Source organism: Micromys minutus (genome assembly GCF_963924665.1).
Source record: "Micromys minutus genome assembly, chromosome: 19".
Taxonomy (NCBI): domain Eukaryota; kingdom Metazoa; phylum Chordata; class Mammalia; order Rodentia; family Muridae; genus Micromys; species Micromys minutus.
Window position 1 is genome coordinate 9,086,245 of NC_137954.1, and position 26,084 is coordinate 9,112,328.

Consider the following 26,084-nt stretch of genomic DNA (forward strand, 5'->3'; position numbering starts at 1 on the left):
GGAGTGGATTAGACACAAGTGTGATCATGTGTACAGACATAAGCAAACCAAATTAATTTCTGGCATAAGGAAGTAGCCAACAAGGCCCTGTTCTTAGGGCAGCAGAGAGCCTCCTCAAATCCCCGATGGGCTGAGCTAATGGCATGTTTAAGGGAACTCAGTTTGGAAGATGAAGCACATTCATGGTATTTAGAGGGTTATTAATCAAGTTTCCACACAAAGTGTTTGCTTGGCTGATCAGATTAAGGGAGGGAGCCTTCAACAGTGCACCCCCACCACAGCAGGCCCCAAGAAATCTGTGATACTTCACAGCCTTGGCCATATTGCACCATGTGTACCCAGCTGCTTCAATAATTAGCTTATGAATGTATCAGCTGGTTCTGTGATTTTTATAAATAATAACTAACCCACAGAGCAGAAAGCTTGTTGAGAGCCCACACTAGCACAAAGTGGTGAGAAGCTCCTAACTCTAATTTGCTCTACAAAATGCTGATATTCCCACAAGTAGGACTCCTGCGATGCCATTTATAAATATTTATTTCTTATCTGAAATGGCAGTGCATTCTTTGGCCCATGTTCTCCGTGGCCATGACTTGCTATCTCCTCACTCTGACACGTTAGCCTTTCTCCTCACCTCCCGTCCCACCCAGCATTTGTTTTGTGCACACTGTCCCCCCAGGAGGCATTTGGACGCTGGCTCCTTTTTCTCAATAGGGCCTCATATTTGCTTGTCTGGGGACTAATGATGAGATAAAGAAGTACCAGGCTCTTGCACAAACACATCCATACCTGCTTAACTTTGAGTGAACCCATCACAGAAGAAATAAAGGATCCCTATATTGGGATTTTTTTTTTCATTTATATAATTTTTGCATACCATCCAAGAAAGTTTTGCAGTATCAGGCAAAAAAAAAAGTGTAAATGTCAAATAAAACAGTGACAGATGACTGTATTCTCTATTGAATAGCACTGTTTCTGTCATGCATGTTCAATGGGAACTCATGAATTATTAATAAACAAATCTCCTTTTTCTGTTAAAAATCTCAAGTAGGTTTTTTGTTGTTGCTCCCTGTGTGTTGTGTGGAACATTCCTGAAGTATTTTCATTTTCAAACACTAACACAGTTCATCTGATCTCCAAACCCCCAGAAGCTCCTCCCTGTCCTCTGTGGCTTGCCTCTAATTTTAAGTCTGATTTTAAAGATCTGATTAGAGGTTAGCTGAATATTCACACAGTCCAGATAACGTTCATAGCCTAATAAATTGAGATTCTGTGAATTTCAAGGGTTGAGCATGGCCCAGAGTAGCAGATAGCATTCACATCTGCAGCCCAGAGATCTGGAGTCTCAGTCCTTGCTCTGCCCCGAAATGACTGGGCAACCCTTGAGTAAGTGACTGCTCTGTTGAAGATTCTGAGTATTAAAGGAAAAAACCTCACAAAAATGGTAGTGTCCCCTGACTCTACACTCCAGCATCTGTTATCTCGTTCCTGTCATGAACAGCAGAGAGTAATTAGCCATCAGAGTTCAAAAATACAAGGAAGGAACGACCTTGACCAATTGGCTACTTAATATGTAAGGAAGTGCCAATTGGTCATGGCCAGCGTCACCACTGGAGCCGCACCGACACCATGACCGCTGTGCACAATACACACCACGAAAGGCAGGCTGTCACGTGACACACTACAAGGGCATACTGCCATTCAGAAGGTTGTCTTGGCCCAAATGCATAACCTCGGTCAAATGATGGAAAAAAGCACACAAACTAAAACTCGATGCAATAACCAGCCAGCACCCTTCAAATGTGGCACAGCTGTCCAAGGCGAGGAAAGATGGAGGAAGAATTCCAGAGTAAAGACTAATAAAAATCACCAACTAGATCTGGGCATCTGAGGAAGAGACATGAGTAGAAGACCTTGGGCGCTGGAATCACCTTTTCCACAGGAGAATAGCTCATTTCCTGCTCATTTCCTGGTTTTGTTAGTTGCACCACTATAACGGTTCTCTACGGTGATGACAATATCGAAATGAAGGAAGGGGGCTGGGGTAAGGATGGTACACCACACAGCTCTGTTAGTCCTATGCTTCTTCTTATCAGCATCACTCTGTCCAAGATGAGTTTATATGGTTTTTAAAACTTCCAGAGAGCACTAGAACTTACATACGGAAACATGGAACCCATGAATGTGAGTCCAGAGACTTCATCTTTACGGTGGGACCCAGTGAAGGGGCAGCAGTTCAAAGACTGATTCCTGGCAACCAGTGGTTAATGAGTTCTTAAACATTCAGAAAATAAGCAAATAGTACTTATTAACATTATATTTCAGCCATCTCTTCAGTCTCTCAAGCAAATTTCCCTGGCTAGCAAAATCAAGTCTGATGATCCTCTCTAACTCTGCAGGTGAGGCGACACTCACACCAGACAAGGTATCATTTGTTTACAATGCATGTGCCCCAGAGAGCTGGATGCCAATCTGAATTTACAAAGCAAATCATGTAAATGTATTAGGACACTGTGCTACTTGAAAATACATGTCTTCAATTCTTTTTTTGGAAAACAAGTAACTCCTGTCTATGTTTCAGAACACAGAGCTTTATTGAGGAGTTGTAGGAAGGAAGCAAATAGTAGCTCCCAGCTCAAGACCACTAGAAGAGGCAAGAGGCAAGAGGAAGAACAGTAAGAGCCGTTGTTTGCTCATCCCTCAGGAGTTCCCAGGCCACAGTGGATTATGTCCACAATGGTCCTGCAGACATTCGGTATATGTGCACTACCACCCCCATGCTTTGCCATGCTACACTCTTAGCAGTAATGCCTGCCCATGGTCAATAGTCCCTGGAGACACTGTTCAAGGCTCCCGTGACCTAATCACCTGTGAAAATGATTTGCTCACTCCTGAGCCTACGAGTGTTATGGTTAGGCGTGGGTATGTGAGGTGCCCCCGTCGGCAGGGCTGGCCTCTTCTTTATGGGAGTAAATGACAAGCCCGTGCTCCTCCATGTGGTCTCTTCTGAGCAGAGCTCTCACCCCTGCATACAGTAGGTGCTATGCAGATGCTGATTAGATTGAACTGGCACCTACTGGGTTATATAGAAAGTAGCATGTGGGGACTATTTTGTCACCTCCAAGTCAGTTCTTGTTGAAGAGGAACATCAATCCCAAAAGCAGCCCTGATAAGGTCTAGTTGCTCATCTCTAATATGTGAACAGATCTTATTAATGCTACAGCCTCTGGGAGCTACTGAGGACATTTAAACTGTGAAGACAGAGAACGAAGTCTTCTTTGGATTCCTGTCACACTTTTCTACTTAGCATGGAGTCCTTTGGGGGTGGGGTAGTGTATGACAAAGTCAAGAACACCATTTAGCCTACATACCATTTCTGTTCACATTGAGACCATGTTGCTGCATATTAAAGAAAACTCACATGACCTGACAGTGAAGCAGGTCCTGCCCGAGCTACAGTATTTGGGGTTGTCTAAAAAGTACGACATGCATCACTAACTCCAAACTGACCATTAAACAAGCTGCTCTCATCCTTTCGAGCACTTTCTATATGGGCACTGGTGTGAACTTTCTGTTACTGCTCACATCGGGGTCTTTAGAGGGTTCCTGGGTCAAAACGAAATGGAAACCGGCTCTATCTGTTTCGGTTTTTAACTACCACAGGCTGAGAATGTTCAAATGGCGAAGGCATTTATGGAACACTAACAAGGCCCAGCTTGGGTGGGAACGCATCAGGCGTGAGTCTGAATTCAGTCTCTAACCTTCCAGTCCAAGTGCTCTGGGAGCTGGAGGGGGCCACAGTGGAATCAGAGCCCGGAGTCCTGTCCATGGTTCTGAAATGCCTGTGTGTGATGCGGTTAGGACTCCAGCTTTTAACCCTCATCAGGTCCTCTTCTTTACAACAACAATAATGTCCCAGTACTGGGGAGCCAGAGGGGGGTGAGTGGGAAGTCTTAAGCTAGTCTGGATTTTACCTTAAACAAACAAACAAACAAAAAATATACTGGGCTCATGACATATTTCTCGATACATTTGTGTGTGTGTGTGTGTGTGTGTAGGTCAAAGGCTAATAACTCATATGACTTACTTTTCTCCTTACACTATGTGGGTCCTGAAGCTCAGAGGTTCTCAGTGCCCCTACCTCTTGAAGCACCTCAGCAGCCCCAATGTCCCAGTCTCTGTGTTAGCTCAGAATGACCACTACTGAATAAAAGCTCATGGCTTGCTCTAGTCTCCAGCTGAAGAAGCTAACGTTGCCCCCGTGAAGAAGGCTGGGTGATCCCAGAAGGGAGGTGACGTCCCCCCTTCCAGTGTGTCTGGGAGAGAGCTGGGGAGTGGACTCCAGCTACCGGAAGCTGCGCCACCCTTCTGCTCCTCTAGGAACTCTAATGAATGGGAAACGCAGCAAATGAACAGCTCCTCGGAATGACTCAGGCTTCTTGCCGCAGAAAATGTAACAGGCCACTTCCTCACCCACATCTTCAATACAGAAAATGTCAGCATATGTAACCAAAAGGGAATGTTTTCTGAGTTTCTTAAAGGAAAATTCATATTATTAACCACAGACAGTTCGCTTTCTAAATGGAAGCACAGAAAGTCCCCAAACAAACTTTTGTAACTGTGAAAGGATTTCTCTTCAGCTGGTTGAGACTCTCCTCAAGTGTGAAATGAGCCAGATAGTATTCTGCTCTTGTTTCTTCGTCACTGAATTCTCTTTTCATGAATCCAATAAGTGTCTATTAAAATAAATAACCCCCCTAATGATTCAAGATAACCTAATCAAGAAAGCTGAAATAGATAAGAGGCTAAATACAGGGGAGACCTGTCAAGGACTTCAATGAATCTCTGCTGAGAATGTCATCTAAGCCCGAAAAAAGGAATGTGTTCGGTACTTGGTTACAGCTCAGGGTTAATTATGTTTTACCTTGCATGAAGTGAGAGAGTGCTGCTTTTGCTACTGTTCAAAATTGTATACTGAATCCTAAGCTGAATCTTCATGGGGACCAATTTTCAACTTTCTCCGGGCTGCCTAAGCGTATCTCTCACATTTCTGTGGATATGTTTACAAAGATTGAGTCTGTAATTGAGAGTAATGAAAATTTTGTTTCAGAACAATTCTTTAACCTCTGCTGTGCAGGGCTTAAATCGAGAGGTGATTACATAAAACTGTGTTGCCTCAACTGCCACAGTTACATGGGAAGAGGCTCAATTTCACAAGTCTATGGAGGTTTACTCTCATGTTTTATGTAAATGTACACACAATACATATATGGGTACACATACATGAAAAAAAACATTTGTATGTGTACAGAAGAATGAATGTGAAAACTTGTGGTCTCCATTCATACTAAAAACATAATAATAGCTAAATGTGCCTTACTACAATATTAAACAATAAATAATCATGATGTTTCTACACCCTTACTTCAAGTTAATGCAGAAGTGTCAAACTTTATGCTAAGCAAACTTCCTCCAGATCCCAGAAAAGCAGGGATATGTGTAAGACATGTGCTAGGTCAGGGCAAGGACTATATGAAGGTAAGCTAACAAATGGGGCACAATTTGAAAGGCATATGGTTGCCATTCAGTGTTAATTCACATGGTGTACCCTAGGTCCTTAGCTTGATTCCTTCTCCTTTCCCTGGCCCTGCGAAAGTAACACAATAAAATAGTTTCCTTGGATGGAAGCACTCCTAGGCACTTATGTTCTTCTCTGGAAGAACCATGGCATAGCTCACGCCTCTTCCCGACAGGGCTGGTGAGGGTTCAGACAAGGCCCTTTATCAGGGAAGCCAGACTTGCTTCGAAGTCACACCCAAGTTTCCAAAGAAACCATACCATAAACAGGCAAAATATATCAACTCAAAATGCAGAAAGAAAAAAAAAGAGCTAAAAACTAATACCAATTTTAAAGACATTCCAATTTTGAGAAATTCATGAGTACTGTGACCAACTTTCATTGGTATCGAGTTAACAATGCCCCCAACAACAAGAAGACCAAATAAACAAAAACAAGCTTTATACCATAAAACAGATGGGAGGGGAGACAAATCTTTATTATGGGGCTGCTATCAGGACAAACCCAGGAGGGATGTTTGCAGATGTTCTACAGAAGGTTCTCATTCCTTCAGGTTAGGCCATAAGAAGGAAAGACTGGCCATCAGAATGTCCACTTTGATGTGCGGGCAATTCTGTGCTCACTGCTCACATACTGCGGCTTCAAGGAGCCACTTTCATGGGCTATACAGACAAAGCACACCCTATGTCTAACCCACTTCTGCTGAGGGTAAGTGGCACCTTCCAGCTGTGTTTCCTGTACTTCCCATACCATAGAAATCAGCACAGCCATATACTTATTTCTAACACCTTCCCAAGGATGTCACCCTCATAATGTGACCTTGAAATAATGTTCAATAATTTCTCTTGAATATATACAAAATGGCAACAGTTTGGTCTCATGCAACATGAGCAATAAAGACTAAGAAACTCAAATACTAAAACTAAAGAAAACAATTTGTATTTTATAAATTTACTCTCCCACATGAAGATCTTGCCTTTATTAGATAACTTATAACATAGTTCTTAAATATCTACACTTCTGAAAGCAATAAATATATTCTATATAATCCCTATCAAACCCCCAGTGGTTGGTATGAGGAGTATAGCTCAGTAGTAGATAACCTTCTTGGTACATATGAGAACTCAAGTCAATCTCTGGCACCAGGAAATAGTCAAACAAACAAATTCCATTTACATTCTTCACAGAAATAGAGAAATAAATTCTAAAATTTGTAAGGAACTACAAAAGCCCCACAAAGAGCCAAAACTCAGAGATATCATACTTCTTGATTTAAAATTGTATTACAGGAGTTGAGGCTATATCTCAGCAATAAAGCACTTGCCTGTCACACACAGAGCCCTGTAGTTGATCTCCAGCACCTTCAATGAATGAATCAACTCTTGTTACAAAGCTAACAGTCAGAACTTCAGAGCGTTTCTGTAAACACTAACATAGGCTGAAGGAACAGAGTAGAGAGGGCTTGGAGATTTAGTGGGATGAGGATCAGAAGTTCAAGGACAGCAATGTACTGAGACCCTGTTAACCTACCTACCAACCAACCAACCTACCAAACAACCTACTAACCAACCAACCAACCAACCAACCAACCAACCAACCAACCTTACTAACCAACCAACCATTAAAAAAATTTCCAGAAAACTGGATCTCCCCTTATCAGGAAGAATAAAATCGGGTGTTTATGCCACATAAAAATCATCTCCACTTGCTGGGGGAAAGACCCAAATCTCAGATAAGAAACAGGCAAGTCAAACTACAATTGGTTAAGTTGTTAGTTGAAATTCAGAACACACTTTTTTCATGGACATGCAGGAATAAGGCATTATAGAGAACCAGTGCACATGAAGCACAGAGAACACGGAAACCCACTTACATGAGAGCAGACAGACACACTAGAACCACTCACATGCAGAACACAGGTTTTGTGGGAATAAGATGGTGGAGTTTTTCACTGTATTCAGAAACTCTTTTCTCTGTCTAGTAACAAAGAGCTCACCATCTTGCCTTCTTCTCTACTCTTGAAGTGGGGAGAAGACCCTCCTAATCCTGCATCCCCCTGTCCCTCTTGCATGAGGAAGAAAACCCTCCCATCCTCCCTCTGGCTATAGTTACAGAGCTCCCAGGCCTGATAAAGTGTGGGTGATAGGGAGAGTACCCTAGAAGTCTTCAAACCTGGGTAGAGGACATCCTACCAGGGCCATTTCACCAACACCCTCTGGGTCTCCTGGCTGTTTTTCAGGTCACCTCCTTTGCTTTGTCCCAGCAGACTCAATCCTTTACTTATCCACTGTCTTTAATAACGGACTGCAGCCAATTCACACCCAGTAGGAAAGGGTCTACTATATGATGACTGAGTTCTATTTCAAGTTAATTTCTAATGAAGTGGAGACTCGAGAGTTATACCTAAACTTCAGGGCTCCCAGTTTCCTCCAGTTCTTAAGAGTTCTTAATCAACAATGTCACTAATTTGACCTCTATGTGAACTGTGATGGGGAAACCCTGGAGAGGAATTAACCTCCTCAGTCACCCTGAGAACTCCCAAGCCCTCCAGAGAACAATAACAGAATGACAGAAGTTAATGAAAGAAAGGAGGAGAAGCTTTGTTCCCTCATTTCTCATAGCCTATAGAAATTTGTGTACATCTTGGGGAGGTAAAATCTGGCTAAGAGTCATTCCTGCACTAGAAACATACATTAAATATATGTACCAAATCAAGCAATTGAGTCTGCTGTTGGGTGAACACAGGATGGAGTATCTTTTATTATCAACTGTCTTTAAAACTTTCTTATTTGAGAGTCCTATAATTTTAGAAACATCATTCCTGAAATACTTTCCTGGTCAGCTATTTGCAATATGGTTCTCTGTCCAAACATTTAAAAAGAGGCCATTCTTTTGAGGAAAAAGAGAGACTTCCAAGTGACTCGTCCCTGCTTATGCTCAATTTCATCCTTTGGAATATTAATTTTCAGAACAACTTTTCCAGATTCTATGGAATCGGGACTACTGATTTCTTGAGGAGGCCTCAAAATTGATAACAGCCAAATGGCAAACACAGCTCTCAATCAGCCACCTGAATTAGTTTCGGGAGGCTGGAGGCCTTGTTAATCCCAACAGCCAGAGTGCCATGTCAAGGAGAAGCTTGTGTGCCCTTCAATGGAGGTCTCAGACTCTGGTCTTCAGTTTATCCTTATAAAAGAAAGACCAAGCAAAACCGTGAAATGTGCATCAGGACACAGAGAGGGTCAGGTTTGCAAAATCACTTGAGCAGCGCCTACACACACGGCATATCCACACATATGCCCCTTATTACCCGGTGGAAAACCATTAAATGCACAGTAGTTTTGCCAAGTGGTGTTAGCATTTAACAGCTTCTTCGTTTAACAGCTCCAACTCTCATTATATTTTGCCATGTGGTACATGGGGTTTTTATGCATTTAACAGTGTAGGGAGGCTCTGTGGTGCTTTCTCTTCACGCATTTCCATCCTATGGTTACACACATTCTAGCAAACTCGGTTCCCTAGTTTCCTTCATGAAGGGGGTCAGAGTTATTTTCAAGAAGGACTGCATGGAAACTGAAAGGAATAAACATTTCAGTCCTCTCCAAACTCCTAGGGTATTTTCTCTCTCTCCTCATTAAAAACTGAAAGTAAGATACTGTAAAACTTCAGGTCAAGAGAAAAGGTTAATCTGCAAACAATTAGCCTAAATATACTAAATAGAAGATTTATCATTTTAAGGACTTAATTTTTATTGAACTCTTTCTTGCTTAATAAAAAAACGTGACACCCAGAAACCACGTACTGTAGCACACAGTAGTCACTCGTACTGTAGAATACTTAGTAGGAGGTAGAGCACAGCACAGGTCTGTCAGGGAGATGGCACAGGCCATTACACCATTTGCATATGTAGGAATGAAAGCATTTGTCATGCAAAGCACAGTGAAAATCAAGCTTAAAATCAAAGGGTTCCCAAAATGATGCTGTAGCTAACTTCCACTTCCTCTGCCCTGCATTAATCCCTCATCTGTGGGATAAAGAAGGGTGCCCTGGAGCAGGCCTAAGGTGGTAGCTACCCCTTTAAACAAACTGAGGCAGAGGGGTAGATCCCATCAACCACTGCAGGCTTTCAGGGAGGAAGCCAAGCATCTGTGTGCTGGGTTCCCATGAGCATCACACTCCCTGCAGCCCTGATGCTGAACACTTTCACTGGATAAGCATCTATGTTTTTCTGCTAAAGGATTTTAGCACTTATTCTGGAACCCCCACGTGTGTTTTCTCCTGGAAAAACAACTGTATTCAATACATGAGAGGAACACCCAACAATCACAAGGTGTCTCTGGGGCTGGGCTAAAGTGGTTATTATAGCAAAGTTAGCCCTGCCCCTGGTGGGAATAGGAAGGGGATGAGCCCTAGTTAAATGTGGTCTCAAGGAAGGGGCTGTTATGCACAGACTAAATTTTTTTTTTATTAAAAAAAATTGCTTCCCAAGAAATAGAATATTTTTTTCAGTGAGTGTAGGACGCCTTGGATAAGGGAAAGATACTTTAACCCTTATTCTTTAATATCAAAGACTTCCTTAAGAGAATAAAGCCAGGTTCTGGCATTATCTTTCCTCTGAACTCCAATGGGAGTTACAGCAAAGCCACTGGGGCAGAAGGCAGAACATGATGGGTTCCCCAGGGGTTATTACTGTTATTATTATTATAAAAACAGATGTGTTTTTATTAGAGGGGAAGGAGAACAGTCCCAGCCCTCCATTTTGCTCTTAAAAAAAAAAAAAAAAAAAAAAAGCCTACTCACCTGACTTTTGTTTGCAGCCACCTTGGCAAACAGGGCTTGAGACACCTTGGCTCTTTTCATCTCCTGTTGGATCTCGTCATAAATGGCAGCTGTGATGTTGACGTTGGCGCCGTCCACCTTAATAGGGAGGTCTGTTGTCGGTGTTGAGGTTTTGGCCTATCGAGAGACCATGAAAATAATCATTTAAAAAGTGCTGCATTCAGAGCAGCCATCTGTGCAGAAATTATCAGAGGGTTTCAGTCAGCTGATGCCAAACCACATTAGCTACAGAGGGACACTTCCTGTCCATTGTTCTAATCAGGTTAATTCTGATTGGAAATAATTGCAATGCATTCCTATAGGACACACAGAGTCCCATAGGCTCTTGCTTCCCCTCACGGTAGCCTGGTAGCTCACAGGTAGGAAGGTGGCCCTGGGCACACCAAAGTGTGACATCTGTCTACAAGCGAGCACACAGAACACACTCACCTTTTTCTTTGTAAAGCACAACACACATTACGGAGGAGCCAGTTCTCGAAGTTAAAATAAGAAAACACCGAGTAAATGGGTAGAGGTCTCTAAATAATAAATTATTACTCGATTTAATGCGTTCCCGAGACACCTCTCGGTCTTTATTAAGGCTCCATGCGTGTTATCTGAGTGTGTGTGCCTCCCGTCACTGTCATCGCTATGCTAACCAGACAGTCACCTAATCTCACCTAGGAAATCACTGGAAATGAAACAAAATTTCATTTTGCACAATTCGGCTTCGGATGCCTTCCGTGAGCCGCTTTCATTTCCTTAAACTCATCTTGTGGCTTCCCGCATTCTGGTGCATGCGTTTTAATCGGATGATTTCCCATTAGCTTCAGAGACAAATGAAGGACAACGCAGGGGCAGCGCTTCCTGGGATAGGAATACCCTAACCCATCCCATTCAACCCGGCCCAAAAGACTGCCCGAGAGGTGGGGCTGAGTCTGATCCCTACGCTGCCTACCTGGAGGGTCCAAGCAGATTTCCTAACCCGGGCAACACAACTCAGGGACGCGTCAGTCCCACCGTTGGGTACATGGGCATTGCTGACCAAATGGGCCTTCAGTTTGGTTCTGTCCTCACTCACTCTAAAATCCCCTAACAAGAATGATGTCTGTAAATCACAACTCTTCCTGTGTTGATGCCCTTGGTCGCTCCTCCCCTAGGCTGGCCTTTGCAGGTCTGACGTGCAGTGGGGACATGGCTGACTGGTGCAAGGCTGTCGTAAGCCTGACCTGCCTGCTCTAAGTTCCCATGGAGGTTTGGCATCCTGAGAGAGCGCGGTGGCATTTACCATCTTCAACTTCTTTACTAGTTACTGCCAAGTCATAGTGAGTGTAATTTATGGGCTTCTGTGTGCCAGGCACTCTAGGAAGACTGCTAACTTCTGTTTCATCTTATAGCTCTTCTAAGAATCCAATAGTGAGGTATCTGAATTTTTATTTGCAGGTGTAAGGGCTGAAATGGCAGAGGTCTTATCTTGGTATGAAGACCATGCAATAGTGAGGGTGTTCAATGAACGCCTTGAACTCAGGCCCTCCAGGCTTCATGGCCTCCGGTCCACTATGAGCCTCCATTTCCACAGAGGGGAGGTTGCTTTGGCATCATCCCCCTCCCACAATAACTCAGTCCTCTAGCTCTTTGTTCCTAATCAAACTGCACCTCACCCACTGCACACTGTTAAGGGGACAACAAAACATTTCTCAATTGTTGCTCACTGTCGCCCTGAACCTCGGTGCTTAAATCTGCTCTTGGACACTTAGGGCTAAACCACAGTGGTAACTCTGGTGCATGGCTAAGATCCTGAACTCTGGCATCAGCGAGACAGCAGCTCAAATTCCCACCCTACCACTTAGCCATGCGAACCCACTTACGAGAGCTGTTTAGCACAGAGAAGCCCTGTTCCCTCACTGGAAACGCAAGAATGTCACCACAGCAACGGTGGGATTCATGCGGAATGTGCACGGTACTTGCTGTGACACTAGGGAGAGCCAGTAGATGACCATTCTCACCCCCCCTCCGTGTCATCTTGTTACCAAGGACACCGAAGAGATGCTCCTGAAGAGTGACGGGGAAGGACTGGGGGCTTAATTTCAAATCGGAAACATCTTCAGTATCTTGATAAACTGATAATAAAATGTCCAAGGAGTCTGGAAAATGGTTCGTGCAAAGCTGCCTGTGTGCACAAAGTCACTTCGCCACAGGAAGACTGTGTGGTTCCCACTCACTTCTACCCTGGAACAGGAGCACTATAGAAAACTGCCTCGTTTTTCAGTTATGAGATAGGGTGTCGTTCTGGCCTTGAACTTGCCTTGTAACTACTGAGCATGAAATGATGCTCCTCCCCCCACCTCCTATGTGCTGAGATGGCAGGCATATATCAGCGCTTTCTGCCACTGCTGTACAGAGTATCTTCATCACTGACATATGTCGGAATGAATTTTAAATACGTAGGCACATAGGTATGCATGGAAGAATGAGAGATTCAAATAACTTTCTTTTTCTCCAACCTTCAGCAACAGATACAGAATAAAATGGTAACGAATGTACAAGAGTGGTTGTAGGATTATAATCCTCAAAAGTATGTCTGAATATTTCATATGTATTTTAAGAAATTAAAAAAAAAACAAAATTAAATAGACAACTTCCTGTAGTTATCCCTAAGGAAGTTTTATCTAGGAAATGTCAAGATCGGATCCGAATTCAGATAAGGGGCATGTCCTAATGTGAAGCCGTGTTGGGCTGCTTGGGTTCTGGAAGTGATCAGGTCTTTGGAAACAATCTGGTGATAAAATCTTGTCAGGAAAATATTACAAAGACACTAAAAACAGAACAAACTGGTCTGTGCCACTGTCTAACATGGACAAGGGGCCTTCTTCCAAGAGAGCTGCCTAGGGGGACATGGGACAGGACATGTGACTGGACTCTTCTGTAATGGCTAAACAGCTGTTTCAATGTTGCAAAAGTACTCTCGTAGTTAATATTAATGCAAATCGTCAGTGTCCTCACAACAGTTCACTTTGATACTTAAAGAGAAATAAATTAAAAGGCTTGGTTGCAAATGTCCCACATAGGTAGTAGAGACTTTGGCAGTAAGTGTGACCCGTGGCGGACTACAGGTGGATGAAGAAGTAACACATTCGGCAGAGCGTGGCAGAAGGTGTCCACAGTTATAAATCTACTGCTAAAATACACAGAGATGTGGGAAGAAAATGGCAATATACTGGTGAAGGCTCTCATATTCCTATCTAGAATAAAGTTCTGAATCTGTGTTTAATCAGCTTCTTAAGAAACAAAACTATACCCAGAAAACTTGAGAAAGAAAACTGTACCCAGTTTTCATGTTTGCACAAATAGGTATGCACCAATTAACCTTTGGCTTTGAGAACCCTCACTCAGAATTTATGCAATCCAGAGAATCAGAGAGCAAAATGGTTTTATCAACGTCAATAAAGTGGGGAAAATGTGGGGCCAGGGATACGTGGAAACGAGCAGCCTGCATTTGAACTGGAAATGTACCCTGCCCACCCTGAGCTCTGAATACTTTAGAAGTATGGAGACAGGGAACCCAGAAATTCTCAAATCTTAGATTGCCAAAAACTGAGGTCTCCCACCACCAGGACCCATTGCTCTGGCCCAGCTACTGCACTCCCTACTCACAGAACTTTCCACTGTGCTTCAGTTTTCAAAAGAAAGTCCTGATTTCATTATTAATTGGGGGTCGGGTAGTGTAGGTACACAGGAGTGCAGGGTCCCCCTGGTGTTGGAGCCATCTCTCCAGAGCTCCATTTTATCTCTCTCAGTTGCTCACAGCAGCAGCTGAACTGCTGTTTCCTGCCCTCAACCACAGCCCCCACCCCCAGAAAAATAAGCAATGTCAGGAAAATGAAGTGGTTGTTATATAAACACAACTCCCACAGGGAACCCTTTTCTTTCTTCTGAAACTGTTCAATAGACAGGAGCTCACCTTGTCCTCTTGCCCTGTCCCCTCACCTGCTTATGTGGAAGAGAGGGATGATTGTAAAGAGAACGGAGTAACACGCCACCACAGCGCAGGATGACCTCGTGAGACAGCCAGGGGATCCTTTGAGCTGTTCAGTTATGTCTCTTGGTTTATCAAGGAAACACAGAATGTCTGTGAGGCAAGAGGCTGTCAGTGAAGTCTGGAGCAGATAGCTCACCTGTGGGGTTCGGGAGGAGCTGGGACTGCTAGAGGCAGAGGAGACCATGCTCACATTGGGGTTCATGCTCCGCTCCCGCTCATCCTGATAAATGCGGTCACGCTCCACTTCAGGCAGGTTGAGGAAGTTCTGCATGGCCCTCAGGTTGACTAGAAGAGACTGAGACGCGGTCCTGGGATCTTCTTCCTTACGCAGTATCTCGGACAATAATCCCTGGTAGAATGGGGGAAAAATAGGCAAAGTCATGTCTATGGATTTATGGGTGTGGTTTCTGTCTTCCACCCCAATGGCCCCTCCACTAGTTTAGCAGAACTGGCTTGAGGGAATATCAGGAGCATGCCTGATTCCTTAGGGCTCGGGAGGAGTCTGTACGAATGAGCTCCTTTCCGGGCTGAGCCTTATTTTAGGATTCTATTCTACCACCTCATCATCACTGTAAGAACCCTATGTGCGCCAATGCCAGCGAGCAAGGTAGGCGCTCAGGAGGAAATGTGGAGCTGCAATTACCACCAGGTGCCTCCTGCAAGTATTTCAGGAGCTGTTAGAACTCTCTCTGCTTGAAACTGGGAACTCTTGGCAGTCCTGCTTAGCTTTATGAATCTGCCAAGTTTGGTAAATTTAGTTCCGACATTTAAACAGCATGGGAGATTTACATCGATTTAAAAAAAATAATAATAAAGGTTTGGCTGAATTTCTGTGTGACCGGCCACTGATTTCAATATAGATGTTTCCTGTGGCAAAGGGATGGGTCGGGGGAGCAGACCTAACCTGTCAACTCTGACAATTTCTCAGCCTTCACACACAGCAGTCATGCTTCCATGGGTACCGTGAGGCACCACAGACTTTTGTGGGGTACCCTCAGGGGAAGCTCTAAGTTCAAGTGATGAGACTGTGGTCATGTTAGCTAGAGACCAGGACATGCTCTAACTGGAGTTTGGAAAAGCTCTCATGTCCTGGTTGAGTTGATATTTTCAGAATTTGTAACTCAAACAAATAAGGGGGCTTTAAGGGGGTGCTTTGTGTACTGTGGTGACACAGAATTCACAAAGACTTTGTCAATACTCTCTCTAGTAAAGCGACATGGCCTAAGAGGACTGTGGGAGACAAGCTAGAGAAGCTGTTCTTAACCTACAGGCTGTGACCCTGCTGGGTGTCAAATAACCCTTTCACAAGTGTCACATATCAGATATCCTGTGTATGAGATATTTATGTCACAATTCACAACAGGAGCAAAATTACAGTTCGGAAGTAGCAACAAAAATAACTCTATGAGAAACTGTTAAAGGGTGCAGCACTGGGAAAGCTGAGCACTGAGCTCAAGCGATGCCGACAAAGAGGCAGACTCCTTACGGTCTCACTCACTTGTTGGATTACCACACGGAAGCATCATCTCATAATCTCAGCTTCAGTCCACTCGCAGGGCACCATGAGATAAGGGTTTAAGACTGTTCCCCCAAGAAAATCGAAGATGCTAATCCTGCACTTTGAACACATGGGGCAGCCCTAAGTCATGAAAAGTCACTTCTGCGAACTGTGGTAAAGTTCCGCTGCTGACTATGATGTTTGCACTGAGGGAAATTAACAAATAAATACAGGAGACACTGCTCACACATAACACAGCGGTGCTTGCAAGGAGATCTATCCTCTGCTGGACAGAGGTCTGCAGGGTACAGTGGGCATTTTCATACACATTATTACATTGTGCTGTGGCCTAGCAAATACCATGAATAGGGACACACATCACACAGTTACCAACACTTCAAGGAAGTGCAATCGTCATTCAGAACGAACAGACTCCTGCGACCACGTGCACTGCGGTACACGCGTGCACAGGCATGGCTGTGCGCACACATACCATACATATATACAGAGACACATAAATAAGCCTAACATTCTTTTAAATCACACAAAACAACTGTACTGCACAGAACCTACCAATGGCATGCCATCTGCTAGCTCTGAACTTGGGGGTCACATTACTTTGGTGAGAGGAATCCTAATACTTGAAAGAAGTAACCCCCAAAACACACGCACAGCTAGGAAGAACACAGGGTTTGCTCAAGGTCAGAATGAGAATAGGGATAAAATATAGCATATAATGAAGCTAATAGAAATGTGTGTGTGTGTGTGTGTGTGTGTGTGTGTGTGTGTGTGTGTGTGTTGGCATGCACATGTGTACTCAAGGAAAGCGCAAGATAGGTGGTATGTGTAAAAATATGCTATTGCTAAAATGATTAGAGAAAAGTCCAGAACTCACTGACACTTTTAGAAGCATCAAGTAAGACACTTGTCTTCCAGGAAGTGTGCATTTCATACATCAATCCTTCTGAAATTGAGAGTCATTTGTGCCTTGGTCACCCTGCTTCCCATTTTAGCTAAGCAACCCGAAATATTCGTAGTGGGTTTGCTTCAAAGATTCTTTAAAAAAATATCTCTAAATTAATAGGAAGAAAGGAAGTGGATTTTGAATTGTCCTCAATTTCCAAAGTCAGTAAGACACTAAGATTGACGTTCTCCAAGCTGTCCTTCATGATGAATCATGCACAGAAGAAACACATTGGTTTTCTCCATCCTCCCCAGACATTCTCCGTCCCACTTCCCCTACCTACCCTCAGGATTGTAATAAAGGAATCTTAGGGTCATCATGGAGATATTCACTGATTATAAGTCAAAATATCTCAGAGGCAGAGTTCAACTTATTTTTCCCCCATAAAACTATTTTCATGAGTCATATTGTATATCACAGCAAAGGCTTTTACATATGAAATCATGATATAAAATAGTATTATTCTAGTACAGCATATCTAAAAACTATTTTTGTAGGTTCCTAGACCAAAAAAAAAGTCATTAAAAATTATGGAGCGTTTTTGTTTCATTGCGTGTGTTTAGTTTATGGTTTTACTCTAAAACTGTGCTGGATCCTTGGTGTACGTCCGGCACATTCTGGAGAGCCTTCTAGGAAAATCCACCCTCTCCCAGGGCCATGCGGACAGAGCCCCTTTCACAATACCTGCTGGTCAGCATCACTGCTGAAGCAAAAGACAGACTGCACTGTATTTTAAGTGGCTCGTAGAATATATTGCTTGTGTCCAGTCATTTACCTAATTGTCAAATGAACACACTTGGCCAGTATCACCTTCATACATAACCTCTAGAAAATTACAACACTGCTCCGAATCCTTTACCTCGACTCTCATCAGCATGACAGTGTTCCCCAAACTGCATCATTTCCACTGGGGACATTTTCAATGGTAAGTGACTAACTAGAGTTTTGATTTTTTTTCACTTTGCCTATTAATATCCCTTTAGCTACTATAAGCTAAGATTTTAAAGGTGTGGTGTAAATTCTGTAGACATGCGTATGAAGTGAATCCAGTCTGTTGGAAATCATCATGTGTGTGTGTACACACACACCACCCCAACCCACTAATTATTAAGATGAGTAAATGTTTATTACATTGAATCTGTCTTGAATGGAACATAAATTAATAATTTATCTCACATAAATATTTCTAAAGCCTTTGCTACTGTGTCATCTGGCATTTTAATTATCAAGCAGCTAAGCGGGAGGTGTCACTCAGATGGTGCCATTTTATAGCCTGAGATATAGAAAATGTGGTGTGGCTCCTGGGCTCTGGAAGAGAAAAACAAAAAACAAAAAACAAAAAAAAAAAACAAAAAAACAAAAACAAAAAAAAACAAAACAAAACAAAAAAAAAAAAAAACCATGCACTCCTATCGACGGGAAAGTCATGAAAAGGAATTAATAAGTTAACCAAGATAATGCTCATTAAACTTTCACATCAGTAATCATATTAAAATATACTGCCTATATTGTGTTAAGTGGCCATTAAGTATTTGCCTCATTGTAGGCAATAGAACCTTCTCCAGGGAGACATAAGTTTCTTCAGTGGTGTGGTTTAGGTAAAGAGAGTCTTTCGGGGGCTTTCCTCTGGCTCATCAATGGAGGAGTTTACACACTTTTCGGACCATTACTAGGACCAGCAGAGATTAGATGGCTTGGGCAGGAACTCACTAAAATTAAGATAATTCAAAGTACAAAACAGAAAACTGTAAATGTGGTCTTGCGTGTCTGATGATACAGACTATCTTCAGATAAAAGGAAGAAATTGAGGTAATTTTTAAAGTAAAAGAAATCATGCTTATCTGAGGTAAAGCAGCATTTCTAGGTAACACTTTGAATGAACTTCAGTTTCCATCACTGAGTTTTCTGCTCCAATACTTCATCAACTGGTACAAAGTTTGCTTATGTTAGTGTTCAGTGTCATACTGACACACATAAAGGTAAGAACACATTATAGCATTATCGTGACTGACTCTCAAGCCTTGTCACCTTCTCAGAGACAGCTGACAGAAGAGCTGTCCTGCAGAGAACATGCACCTTCATGGGCTAGGTCTTAGGTTTAAGAATTGTTCAGATCCCCATAGAGCAGGTCAGGACTGGTTAGATCTGAACAGATATTCTTTATATGTGGTTTTCAAGGTTTGGGCACCTTTCAAGAGTTAGGCTGCATCAATCACAGAAAAAAAAATCATGGAAACACTAAGCTAGATATTGTCCCTCCACTGCCAAGGGAGCCCCCAAACCCAGCATAACTGTCCCAAAGAACAACAGCTCCATGAGTTCCTTTTTCATTTATGATTTGGTTTAAAAGACAGAAAGAAAAAGATCCTGCTTCCACAGAGTTCTCTGCATGGTGGGAGGTTTTATAGGAGCATGCTGGGAAGGTGTTGACTGCGTGTGGCTGAACTTCTTCGCACAGCGCTGGACAGTGGTCCCAGCACTTAGGGGGCAGAGGCAAGGTCATGAGGTCAAGGCTCTCTCTGGGTCATGCAGTGAGACCCTGTCCCAGATAGGGACAAGGGAAGAAAAACAGACAGAGAAATGGGGAGAGGGAGGAGGGGAAGAGGAATGGAAAGGGGGAGAATGTTAGGAGATGAGAGGGAAATGGGAAGAGAAAGGGGGAAAAGTGACAGCTGCCACGAATTCAAAATGCCCCAGGCCACCTCTGTTCAAAGTAAGATGCATCGTGGGACCGGAGGGGCGGGCTTTGAGGATGAGGCGAAAGAGGGTCTGACTGAATCTTTAGATGTGAGTAGCACCTGCAGGGAGAGATAATGGTACAGCCAGGAAGGGGAGAGACACCAGGTAAACGTCTGAAGGAAAAGAGGCCATGCTTTTTCCAGACAACCAAGGGAAGCGCGCTTTCTTAGGTGAAAAACGTATACAGTGGTGTGAGACCTTCTGAAGGGACAGTGACCGTGCACTGAGTATGATCTGGAGGTACTGGTGCGCGCACACCACACAGCACACACTGCCCCCAAATGAAGCGATATTAGATAATATGCTCTGCCTTTTTGTCACCTGCAACAAATTAGGCTTTCAATATGCAAAACATCTTCCTTCCAGAAAAACAAATGATCATGATTCCACTTAATTGTAATTTAATGAGGCATAATTTATTTTTTAAAGTGATATACACCAGGTGTGGAGGGGGACGCGGAAGAACCAAAGCCTGGTGTTTGTCTAAGAATGAAAGTAGCTGGAGGCCCTTTCCATCCCTATAAATTACATATGTGGCTGCTTGTGGCCACTGAAATGGGAGACATAAAAAGGCAACTTGTGGTGTTTATGTATTATTCTAACAAATAGAGGGAACTCAGTCCAAAAAGCAACTCGCTGAACATACAGCGAAGAGTCCAATCTGGTAAGGGTAGGTATGAGAACTGTAAGGAGACACAATGCTGGCCACACTGCTTTAGAACTCCGTAGACGGGGAGTGTCAGAAAACACACGCCCCATTTCCTCACAGCATGCTTTAGCCATTAACTCTGAGATAGGCGAATACATTTTACAGGGTATTTCATGGCAAACCTTTCCAGAAAGCAAGTGATGTCTCTTATGAGAATGTACGATTCAAGACTATATCACAGTGATTCTGAAAGTATGCGTTTACAATGGCATAGTGTTTGAAGCAGATGATATCATAACCAATAGCAAGATTTTTAAAAATCTGAAGGCAAAAAAGTAAACAAACAACCCCCCCCAAAAAAAATCAATCTGTAGGCTTACTCCCATTTTCCAGATTAATATAACAGAAAGACAAACAGAGGAGGCTTTGCCGGGGACTTGGGCCCACTCTTCCATGGACCAGCGAGTATGGCCTATTTATGACCTGAGTGGCTCACATCCCACTATCCTTTTCTCAGGCTTATATCAGCCTTAACTATCATCCAGTTTGATGTTCATGCTCAGGTAACAAGAGAAAGTATCGATTGTTTTATTATCATTATTATTATTTTATTATAAGGTAAAGTCAAATTTCGAGTCTGATCCAACACAGCAAGCTATTAACATCCGGAGGTTCCCTAGGAGTTACCCAGAGCAGTGAAGCCAGGGGCATGTATGTGACTCCTACTGGCATCCACTGTTCAAAGCTGGCCTTCCTTACGAAACTCTCTCCCTCACCTCATTTCCTTCTGGATGCTCCTGAGACATTTCTCCCTCTGTTTATGGATATAACAGGTTTCCCATAACCTACAACTGTACTATGATTCTAGCTGTTGAAAGTTATTTGTGTAATGCTAAAAATATTCACCCCACCCCCAACTCCCAGAGCTCTGCTGAGCCACTAAGCCAAAGTGCTTAGTGTGATTTGAATAAAACCTATACTGGGCCCAACAACGGCAATTTGATTTTTATTATTAAAAATGATGTGCTAAATCCTCAAAGAAGGTGTCGTTATTGGATTAGTTTAATAAAATCTCTCTTTTATTACAAAATTTCTTTATTGAGAAAGACAGCCTATGCATGTCGTGTTTTGTAGGATGGGTTAGATAGAATTGAACACCTGAAGGGAATTAATGTACTCTGCAAATAAGAATGCACTGTATCTGCTAAAGGCCAGGGATGTACCATCCAAAGCACTACAAAGGTGGGTATATGAGCACAGACAGCCCTCCTTTGACTGCGGTGCACAGGACTAATTCAGGCTCGAATTTATACCCCTCATACTCCTTTACATTGGCTGTCATAAAAACTATCTTTCTCCCATCAGATAAATTCACTGGGAGCCAATTCTCTCCATTGTGTGTTTGGCGATAAGCTAGTGATGTAGCAGAGGACGGCCTTGTTGGGCATAAGAGGGAGAAGAAGCCCTTGGTCCTGCCAAAGGCTCGACGCCCCAGTATAGGGGAATGTCAGGGCAGAAGGCAGTGTCAGGGTGGGTGAACACCTCATAGAAGCAGGGGGGATGGGGGGGATAGGACAGGGAGTATGGGGGGGAAACTGGGAAATGTTCTAAATTACTGTTAGAAATGTAAATAAAATATATCCAATGAAAATAATTTAAGAAAACACTTATTCATTACAGTTCTGGAGAGTCTTATTTTGGGTAAGAAGTCTACAGCAGGCTCTAACAGGCCTCATTTAAAGTCTGTCTCTTGAAGCACTGGAAATCATTTTAGTCAACCTACTGAAAGCAATAGCTGATGGCGATATTCGGCTTCATGCAAATCTCACTTTGGAATAACTACACCATACACCTTAAGTCTGCGACTTATAAATGAAATACCTGTATCATGAGAGGTATTCAACAAAACTTGACCATGTTACCTGACACATCAGTATTAAACATTTCCTTTGCTCTGTCTTCCTTTAGGAGATGTTAAATACCACAACAGGACTCCACATACACATTCAAAGCCAACGTTTTCAAAACACATTAGCACAAAAAAGCAAAAGCAGAGAAACGGACAGGTTGCCTTTGGAAATGCTTTGTCAGTGATGAACTCAGTCCTGGGCACAGCAAGGGCTTCTACACACACTGCAAGTAGCAGGCACAATGGCTGTCTCATCCAGAAAGGTCTAAACCCTGGTTGTCCCTCGCTTCCACTAAATGTGTGATAAGAACCTGGAAAATGTGAAAATGAGTCAAACGTGTTGAAATATAGTCATTTAAAGTTTTGAATATTCAAACTATGCCAGTTGTACTTTGCTAAAAGTTTCCTCATGCATAAGGCAAAAATATAAACAATAACTTCAGGATGTGGGATAATTAAAATTTCTTGGGATAGAGGAAAATATAAAGAAGGGTAATCATTATATAAAATGGAATGACTATGATTTTTTTTCAGGCAAGTCGAAATTAAGATTGTAATTAGTGTTGGACACAACAGCACAAGCCTGCAAACCTAGAACTTGAGAAGTAGAAATGGGAAGATGAGGAGTTCAAGGCCATGGACAGGGACCTGGCAGGTTTGTGGGCAGCTTGAGATAAGATAAGGCACTGCTTCAAAAACAGCAATCACCAAGATATAAGCTGTATACTTCAGACAGTTAAGTAAATTTCTCTCTCCATGTAACATATAAAATAATGAAAAATAGCCTTCATGAATATCATCATTTCAACTGGGTCATAGTTCTTAGTAGATCATGAAGTTAATTTCGTAGATCAAAACCAATTTTATAATGAATTGGAATTATAGAAATCAGAACGTACCAAAGTGCTTTACAGTACGAATATGATTTTTAAAGGGTTTTCTTCTCTTTCATGGAGATTTTGGTTTAGCAATATGTAGAGTTGCAGACAGGCACTATGTGCACATAAGCGCGTGTCTGCCAACAATGATTTACAAAGTGCTTGGGATGGGCACGGCAGCGGGTAAGAGATGCTCAGAAGTAGATGCCAGTCTATAGTGATCATTGGGGGCACAGAAATTACAGAGAGATTGAAATTGCTTGGAAAAGCTCACATGATTTCAAATTAGAACAGTTAGATTTACGTCACAACGTTTCTGGGCTCTAAAAGTTAACCCACTTTATCTGAGCAAACATGAACACAACCCGTAGCCAGTTGGTCCTCATTTCAGTCGATGGCCATGAAAGGAGTACTTCTGGGATGTGCTGTTTTAATGCTTATTAACTGCGCAATGACGGGATCTGTAAATAATGAGAACTAAAGGTAGTGTTTCCATTTCCTCAGTGAGACTTTTTTAAAACTGTAAAATATGACCTGGGCCTTAAAAGAATACAGCAGTAGATGCTTGCACCAGAAATTGAGATTTTTTTACAAATATTGAAGATGGGGACTCCTTCTCTGTGGCAGACAATAGTAGAAAATGACAAAATTATCATCAAAATGGAGTCTTCCATTTGTCCATCATGAAAACTTTGCATTTTCTGAGTCTGGTGACTAACTTGTAAGGCAGCCGTCGGTCCAGAAGAACTGCACAGGGCAGCTGCCATCACACTGGCTCGCTCCCAGTCTCTGTTTTCTGACAGAGGGAGAAGAAAATTAATCTCTCCATCTTCAGTTGTCTGCATTTCCCATCTCAGGCAGACTGGGGAGGGAGGCTGGGTTGCGTAGTTTTCTACTTGCTGAATCAGCCTCTCCTGTACCAGAGGCACAGACAGAACAAACTCTGGGCCTGTGCCGTTTAGCCCTTGACCTAACCAATCCATGCTTTTGGCTGAGGTGACCTAAAAGGCACTAATTAACAATGATTCCTCATTTGTGTGGGAGGCGCTGAAATAAGATCTCTATCTAGAGACCCCCTTATGCTGTCCAATAACTTGGAGACACTATCTTGAGAAATATTAATATTATTACAATCTTTAAATCTGAGAATTCAAGCCAGTGATTTTGAAATGAAAGACTATTTTATGAAGTAAGCAAGGCCATCGCTCCCTATTTTATTAATTTAATGTTCTGAAATCAAAAGAGGGCATATCAAAACTTCAATAACATGTTCATGCCTGGTCTGCAGCATTTTATATTTACAGCCCACCTTTTGGGGAGTGGACTTCCTCTTTCTCACATGTCTTCTTGTTATTTTATATCCAGCTCACTGGAGCATGGAGTCAAGACCCTAGATTTAAATTGTTGTCCATGACTTGCAAAGAGCCTGGATCTCAACTCGATACTGAGGAATAATTCTGACTGATACTGTATCTGATGACAATGAACATGGGTATCTCAGAGGTAATGCTTTATACAAATAAAAGCTACAACGTATAACTAAATTATTCCCATCTCTGGCTAAAAGTATGTATAAACCAAACAATGACATTAAAAGACAATTTTTGCTTCCTCCAAAAGGGACTCAGTATACTGAGACACCCAAGAACTGGAGCTATGGTTTTCCCTTTAGCTGTTATAGATCTTTCCTTCTGACTGTGTCGCTTCAGATTCTGATGTTTAGCAAGATCTTGGAAATTTTAACCCTAGCAGTTAGGGCCATCCATGCATACATTCCAAACACTGTGTAAATAAAGCTTAAATCAAAATCCACACCGTTCCTTACCACGGTGTTTGCATTTTCAGCAGCTGGCCTTCCTGCCAAATCTTCTGATACATCATTCAATCTAATTTTCCAATCTGCTGAAAACATTCTCCAGTTGCTGAGTGACTTCATAAATTGTATTTATGACCCTGGTCTTAAGTTTCTTCAAATGATGTGGCTTTGATGAGTAAACTGTAGGGTTTGGAGTTTTTTTTTTTTTTTTTTTTTTTTTTGCTGTCTCATAAAAAATAAAAAGTAGTGAAATGAGAACATGTCAATCAAATGAGACCCCACCGGATTCTCAGGGACCTGTTCTCCATCAGATAATGCCAGGGCATGTGCACTGCTTCTCCAGCGGGACCTCTGCTAAACGTCATGGGAACTGTCATTAAACTGAGGTAGCAAGTCACCAAATCGGAAACCCGCTAAAGCAGCACATTTTACTACACCTACCTATCCCTCTCCCAGAAATAATGCCTCTAAGAATCAGTTCAGCGAGTCTTACCTGACCCCTCTACTAGAGGAAAAGAAACTGAACATGAGATGTCTCGTCCTCAAAGGTGTTGCTGTCTTACTGCCAGCCTGCAGGGATGGCCCCGGCTCTGCGGCCAGTGTGAAGGGCAGAAGAGGAAGGATGTGGGGGTCGGCCCTCGTTTCCTTCTCCTGGCATGCCTGGGCTCCTGCTCACATGTGGTACTGCATCCGTTCCACGGGATTTACCCTAGTTTGGATCAAAGCTTCCTCCGCTTCATTTAACAGATCTGCTCAGACGGAAGGTCTCGGAGGAGAAGCGATGTGAGTAAATGGGGACTTCTGAACATATGAATATGTAGGTCATTGGATTTTTAAATAAATCAGAGAATAGTTTATCTATTAAGTAAAAGTCACTGTGCATATTTTATGAAACGTTACTTATTGTAGGTCAGTGGACACCAGCAATATGAAGTCTGAGGACGTTTCCATCCTACAGGAGCCTCTGATCCATGTTCTCAAGTCTACACTTTAACAGAATGCCTAAAATTAGGATTCACAATCACACTTAAAGACGCAAAAACATAAATGGGCTAAATAACCAAGTGACTTACTTCATGTGTACCAACCTTATGGGAGATGTTGCCAACTTAAGACGAATTCAGGGTGCAGATGCAGAAGAAAACAACGTGGACAGAAATGAAAACCTGACAGACACCATCTGCACCTGGGACCCA

At 42.6% G+C, this 26,084-nt stretch overlaps 1 protein-coding gene across 2 annotated transcripts in view; it reads right to left on the minus strand.

The window, feature by feature from the left end:
- The window catches only part of SATB2 (SATB homeobox 2), a gene marked incomplete at both ends in the record, with an annotated part of 162,954 nt that overhangs the window by 35,848 nt on the left and 101,022 nt on the right, over positions 1-26,084 (minus strand). For both annotated transcript variants that reach the window (XM_080933035.1, XM_080933034.1), the window contains 2 exons: positions 10,379-10,534; positions 14,572-14,784. In XM_080933035.1, coding sequence (XP_080789161.1) covers positions 10,379-10,534; positions 14,572-14,784 — 369 coding nt within the window. The remainder of the gene's footprint in view (positions 1-10,378; positions 10,535-14,571; positions 14,785-26,084) is intronic.